This window comes from Alligator sinensis, unplaced genomic scaffold (assembly GCF_000455745.1).
Source record: "Alligator sinensis unplaced genomic scaffold, ASM45574v1 scaffold659_1, whole genome shotgun sequence".
NCBI lineage: Eukaryota > Metazoa > Chordata > Crocodylia > Alligatoridae > Alligator > Alligator sinensis.
Window position 1 is genome coordinate 579,807 of NW_005842265.1, and position 6,873 is coordinate 586,679.

At 45.3% G+C, this 6,873-nt stretch overlaps 1 protein-coding gene across 1 annotated transcript in view; it reads left to right on the forward strand.

Moving 5' to 3' along the window:
• The first annotated feature begins 3,181 nt into the window (after positions 1 to 3,181).
• LOC102376552 (acrosin-binding protein-like) overlaps positions 3,182 to 6,873 on the forward strand; it is a 5,254-nt gene continuing 1,562 nt past the window's right edge. Inside the window, exons 1-2 of the mRNA XM_014521852.2 lie at positions 3,182 to 3,696; positions 5,787 to 6,002. Coding sequence (XP_014377338.1) covers positions 3,663 to 3,696; positions 5,787 to 6,002 — 250 coding nt within the window. The 5' untranslated portion in view covers positions 3,182 to 3,662. The remainder of the gene's footprint in view (positions 3,697 to 5,786; positions 6,003 to 6,873) is intronic.

The window sequence follows — 6,873 nt, forward strand, 5'->3', positions numbered from 1 at the left end:
AGCCCCCCCCCGGGCCCCCCCGCTGCCGCGGCTGCCTGTGGGAGCTCCCCGCTCATCACCACCACAGCCCCACCACTGACACCGCCTGAGGGAGCTTGCCATGCCCCCCCCAGCCTCGGGAGGCACGCAACGTTCATGGTGGGGGGCAGTTGCACTAAATGCAACTGTCCTCTATTCTTGAGGTACCTCAATGGCCACCCTAGATGTAGGCTAGTAATGAAATGAGAGGGGGAAAGGAAATGGGGGGGGGGGGAGCTTAGAATGAAGTCTTACTCTTGTATATTGGGGGAGAAGGGTGGTAAAAAAAGGAAGTCTGCCACTGAAGGATAAAATAAAAAGTAAAAAAAGAAAATTTAAAAAGAAATAAAGGCAGTAAATTAAAGAAGGCCTCATGTTTTAGTATACTGGGATTGGGGTGTGGGAGTGCTGGTCGTGCTTCCCAGGATGGCTAGGAGGTGGGAGCAGTGAGGCTAGGAGGAGGGAGCAGTGCTTTTTGGGGAGCTACAGCCCCTGTCCTGGGAAGGAAGCCCTGGCTCACAGGGACCTATTAAGCCCCCTATCTTTCCTCCACCAACTCCGCTAGACCCCACTCCTGGACCTGTCCATGCCTTGTGACCTGGCTAGCTGTCATGCTGTTTGCATGGGGTTGCACCACTGGGAGTGAGGAGATCACATCCCCAAGGGTAGGGGACGGAATTGGTTTGGTGCCAAAACTGCCCCCTGGACAACAGAGTTCAAGGAGTGGAACATTTGTCTACGCAGCACAGGAGGGTGGGGGTGGGTACACTGCATCCTGGGATGTTGGGAGACAGCAACTTGGGCTGCTCATCTGTGAGAAGGGGCCACACATTAATGGAACATGAGCTGCGTAACACGGATTGGAGAGAAACTTGCCTTGGAGTAGCATAACTTCAAGCCCCATTATGAGTGCTTAAAACTAGTTTCAGGTGTTAATGTCCAAATAATCCAGGGGTTAAGAGCTCCAGGAGCCACCTAAGATAAATGTGCAACCAGGCCCTCAGAGCACTGTATTCCAAGCAGGACTGAAAAATTGGTAATAGTCTATGGGCTACCAGTAGGAACCCAAGTTGAGTATGAGGTGAGGTCAGGAACTTTGAAAAGATTAGTTTTGTTTAAATAGGATAAGGCCAAGATTTTGTTGGGGTCCCAAAGTGGAAGTTAACAGCGCTTCAGAGAGAGGAGACAAGATCTGGAAAGGTTGCCAAAGGAAAAAAAAAGGCAGAACTTGGGCTGAAAACATTTGTGGATCTGCTCTCCTTAGGAGCAGCCACTTCAGTTCTGTGCGACTTGGGTTTACCTCTCCTGGGTTTTTGCTTGTGGAAGTAGGAATCCTTTGAATTGATGAAATCCCTGAGAAAGGGAGTAAGAGACAAAGTTCAGCCCCAAATTCTCAAGAACAAAGAACTGGAAGAGCCCAGACCCCTACCTAACCCTGGGTAATGTTTTTACACTTGTGAAGAACTAAGAAAGGGACCAAAAATAAAAATTCTTATCCACGGTTCAAAGAGAGTCTGTGGTTAGGCATCTAAATAAGTGCTGGTATTTTCAAAAACACTGAAAACCCCACAACAACCATTACCTTAGGGCAGAGTCATCCAACTTCTAAGTGGCTGGGGGCAGCTCACCCCTCAGGCCACACTAGCAGGGGCCACACCCCCATTGCATCCCCTACCCCCACTGCATCATGTGCACAGGTGTCCTCCCTCTGCCCCCACTGCACCAACACCCCTCCACCATGCATGCAGGGTGCCAGCCTGCTCCACCATGCACCCAGGTGTCCTGACTTACCCTTAGCTCCCTGGCCACAAGTTCCCTGGCTACACTGTACCACTCAGGCACCCTAGACTGCAGGCTCCCCTGGCACTAAAGGCTTTGTCATGCTTCACTATCCTACACCCCTGGGACAAGGCCAGAGGCAAGAAGGGGGATGGGGAATCTGGAACCCCTGGCTTCTGCTGCAGCTGGAGCATTGAGGGGAGCAGTGGCTGGGTGGGAACCCAGAAACCAAATTTTAACTCCTCACAGGCTACGATTTGGACATCCTGCCTTAAAGTGTAGTTCTCCTCTGAAAAGCGACTCTAAAAATTGAATTATGTATGCTCTCTTCCTCAGTGATGATTAAACTAAATCCTCTTAGTGTTCATGCAAAAATAGTTCTTTCCTAATTGTCCATCCTATGAACTAGAACCTGGAACATTTAGCCCAGCTGGTTAGAGCATTATGCTCATGACACCAAGGTCACGGGTTTGATTCCCTAGGTGGAGTAGATCAGTGGTTTTCAAATCTTTTGCAGACTTCTAAAAAATTTTGACTGGAGATGTGGACCCCTATAGAAATTTTGAATGGAGATGTGGACCACTTTGAATTGTAAGTGTAGGTATTCACATACTTTTGCTTGATCATGGTCATCTTTCACAGACCCCTTAAACATAGTCTGTGGGCCCCCAGGGGTCTGCGGACCACAGATTGAAAACCACTGAACTAGATGATCTCATGAGGTCTCTTCCAATCTTACTTCTCTATGATAACTATGAATCTCAACAATAGTAACATCCATAACAGAAAAGCAAATACACATATCTCTGCAGATGATTCTACTTTGCTTTGTAGATTTTTACTTCAAGTTTTAAATTTGGTATCAAAGTGTAGATGACAGAACAGATGCAGGAACCTGAAGAAATGACTAGACTCAAGAGCTGGTTATATAGATGTAATGTTGGCCAGTCCCATCCATCCTTATGACATCACAGAATTCTAGAGCTGTTACCACCAATCAGAGCTCTACAGCTGACTGGAGAAACCTTTCATAGGTGAGGTATTGCCTAAGTTAGTAGAGCTGAGTTTTAATGAGCTTTCTGGCTGTAGTTTATAACATATATTGTGTGAAATCCTGGCTGTTATCAAAGTCAAAGGCAAAACTTCCATTAGCTTCTGTAAAGCCAGATTTAATCCATTGTTTGTGGGTGCAATTTGCTTTTGGCCTTTTCCATTTCTGGAATGTTTATTTTCTTGTCATTTTAATCTTCAGCAGTTTTTCCCTACCCAAACAAGAGAGGGAAATTGTGCAAATATCCTCAACATTTTAAAGAGATCCTAAATAATAACTACAAGGTCATAAAATACCCTACGATCATAAGCCAATATGCGCAGTTTGAAAAATAACAACAGTAAAATAGCAGACCAGTGTGCCCAACTTGAACAACCCGTGAAGTCCTTATGATGACAAATCAGAATATTCTCAGCTCTCACAACAAACTGTATAACAACTAACCAGTGTGTGCAAGCTCCATGTTTATAAGAAATCCTGCAAAATACACATACACATAAACATAGTATAAGCAGCACAACATTCCTGAAAAGCCTTGACTCATGCAACCTCTACAGTAACAAATTAGAAGATACTGTGCCAGGACTACAGCAGCAGAAATAGAGTCTCTGATGTCACACACAGTTTGTGATGTCACCAGATACCTATTATGAACCCAGGTGCAGAAGTGGCCCTGCTCAGAGTGTCCCTGCCCTCTCTTCCTGACAGACTTCAGGCAAAAGCAGGGGCAAGAGAAAGGACAAATTGCAGCTAGGCAGAGAACTACAGAATTTCTCGTGTGTTGCATAAATGCAAACAACATCAGGAAGATGAGATGTTAGCAATGCAGGTCTTCCTCGTTGTTTCCGGTGAGTACAGATTTTGCTGCCTCACCCTCTTTCCCAAAAATAACGTATGATATGGGACAGGAAAATGCCCCCTTCCCTCCATCCTTACTCATTGCAAGCCAAAAGCCTGAGGCACTTAAATGAGAAGGAGAAAACTGGATTACTTACCAATTATTTGAACTCTCTCTGTTTCAAACTGGATATACAGAGCACCAACTCATTAGATACCTTTCCTCCCAATGGCTTAACCTGCCCACTTGTTGACATGTAACCCTAACTACAGCAACTTTTGTATCTTGGCTTTTTTCAGTTTGCTACTAAAAAGGCTAAAGTCAGACAGCCGAAAGAGACTAATCAGTAGTGGAAAAACTGCAGGTTGCTGGGTTAGAGCTTACTCTGGATTAGAGAGAGGCTAAGAGTGCCATCTATTGTCAAGGTTGCCAGAAAATTCTGTTTCTGATTGCTTCTAATTTTGACAAACTTAAATAACTTGGATAACATTTTATAGGCCAGATACTTGCCTGAGGTGGACTTTTTAAAAATTTCAACCAAAACTCTTCATCCATTTCCAAGAATGAGCCTGGATAAAAATATATAGCCCATGCCAAACATTTCCAGTGTCCCATGCTTTGGAACAAGTACTTGAAATTTCATAGGGCTTTTTATGAGGGCATTATTTTTTACCTACAAAATCCATCCAAATTAGGCCAAGCTATTAGGGTGACCACCCAACCCTGAGTGGGACAGTCCCAAAATGTAAACATTAAGTCCTTGTCCTGGGCTCAGTGACTCCAGGACAGCATTTGTTCTGGATTCTTCTTGACACAGGTCCTATGTGTCACCTCCCAGCTTTTAGGGTTCTGTCCCCCTGGCTGCACATGTCATTCAGAGATGTCACAAGGTCCATCAGACCCCAGCATGCTCCAGAAGGATGAACCCACCCTTACAACGTCCCCCCCTGGGGAAAGCAGCACCCCCGCTCCTATCGTGTGTTCATGTGCAGGGCTGGGGGAGCAGGCTGGCTGGCTCTCCTTGCTAGCCACCCGCCCCCTGCCGGTGCCCTACATCACCCCCTGCCCCATGCTCACTTCTCGTTGTTCCTTAAGGTGGTGCCAGTGGTACAATACCCCCTCCCCTGATTTTTTTAAATGTATGCATCCCCCTTTTGCATTTTGAAAAGGTGGTCACCCTACAAGCTATGCATCTTTTCAGAGGAGATAAATACTGTTCACTCATGCTTAGCAGAGGCTTCAATATTAGCAGCCAAATCTCCAAGGATTCTATCCTTGAGCATGTTCACATTTCTTCCAGTCCCTACATGCTAACCAGACAATGCATGTGCCATCTTTACAGAGTGACTGAGCACAGTCCCTCCAGCCTGGGCCTTATGGGGAAAACTGGATACTGACTGTAATGGCTACTCCCAATCATTAAAACCCAGGCAGACTCTCTCTTCTCTTCTGTTAATAATCCCTTGATACATGGAGAAAGAAACAATCTAATTTAAATGCAGAGGGGTCAGGAAAGAAAAGCAACAGGTTAAAGTAAGGAGTCTGGGGAGAATGGGAATGGGGACAAGGAGATGGAAACTAGGTTTAGAGCTGGGAGAGGGAAGTGGAATTGGTTTGGCAAGAAGACTGCAAGCTGGGAGTGGGAGACTGGGAGCAGGGCCTGAGAAGCAGTTGCCTGGTGGCAGTAACAGAGAGATAAGATGAGGAGCAAGGATAAAGGGAAGACTGGAATGGGCACACATGGCAATTGGTATGAGGGAGTGGGAGGGAAGGGAAGCAAGGGAAGAGAAAGGAATCTGACCAGGAGTTCAGGTCTGGGAGAAAACTGGGACTAGCTTGGCAGATCAATTGGGATAAGGAGCAAGGGAGGGAGAAATGGAAGATCTGGAGATTGAATGAGGAGCCAAGATGGAGGAACTGGTACTGACTGGATTCAGAATAGGAACAAGGATAGGGACTTGTTGTGACAGAGAGCTTCAAGAAGTTCAGAGAAGGTTTCACACTCCCACATGCAGCCCTTCAACTCTCTCCAGTGTCCATCATCTGCAGCATCTCATTTCCTCCCTTCTCGTTTGTTTTTTCATTTGTTCATTTTTGCAGTATTCTTAAACTGGTGTTCCTCTGCCAACTCTCAGAATAAGGACCCACCGAGAACAGGGACACCACTTTCAAAAGAGGAGTATGTCCTGTTCTTCAAACCCCTTAATCCACCTCGCCGAGCCAGTGCCATCTGTCTCATGCGGGCTTTGTATGGTTGCCAGAATCCCTTAATCAAACAACTGGATGAGTATGAAAACCACGGAGTCATTCCTCAAGGTAAAGCTGACCATGGCATCCAAAAATAGGACTGGGGTCTGAACCATATGAAAGCATGACTGATCGATAAGAGACGGAGAAAAACCCTCTTGTGCACGGGCTGAGGAGGAAGCCATCTGCTGATGAGGTTTAAACCTTGAGGATCACATTTTTTTTCTCTCTCCTCCCAATCCTCTCCCCAGAAAACAACCACTTGTGCAAAAGAATGGGATGTTTTAGGATTTTTCTGTTGTTATTTTGCTTTACTGTTGTTATTGTTTAACTTTGGGATTTTGTATGTACATGTTGCAATATTGTCATATTTGAGAAGGCATGGTCAAAGAAGTGAAAGATATACACTAAAACATAAAAACACTTATCAACAGAAAAATGCTCTGTTTACATACAACTCTTCCTTGGGAAGAGGACGAGAGAATAATCTACCTTTGGAAGATGTTAGCAATGTTGTTTAAATGGCTTCAGACAATGAGCATGATATAATAATATAGGTGTGATCAGTGGTGGCCTTAGGGTTGTTGGGGCCCTGGGCAAGAGAGTCATTTGGTCTCTCTTAGAGGCTTAATTTTGATGACCTATAAGCAAGTTGGACATTTTCGATTTCAATTTCACTTTGCCTTATCCATGAAACTGCAATAAAAGTATCTTAATATTCTTTTAGGGGAATTAGAAAAATAGTTTAGTGTTAAAATGCAAATAGAGTCACTTCCTTGAAAAAACTTCACCCTCCAAAAAACCTTGGGCCCCCTAAAGTGTGGGGCCCCAGGCAGTTGACCGGTTTACCCTCCCCTGAGGCTGCTACTGGGTGTGACAGAAAAGAAGTAGAATGGCTACAGGACCGTAATGAGGGATGTAGAAATGATCGGTCAGTGCT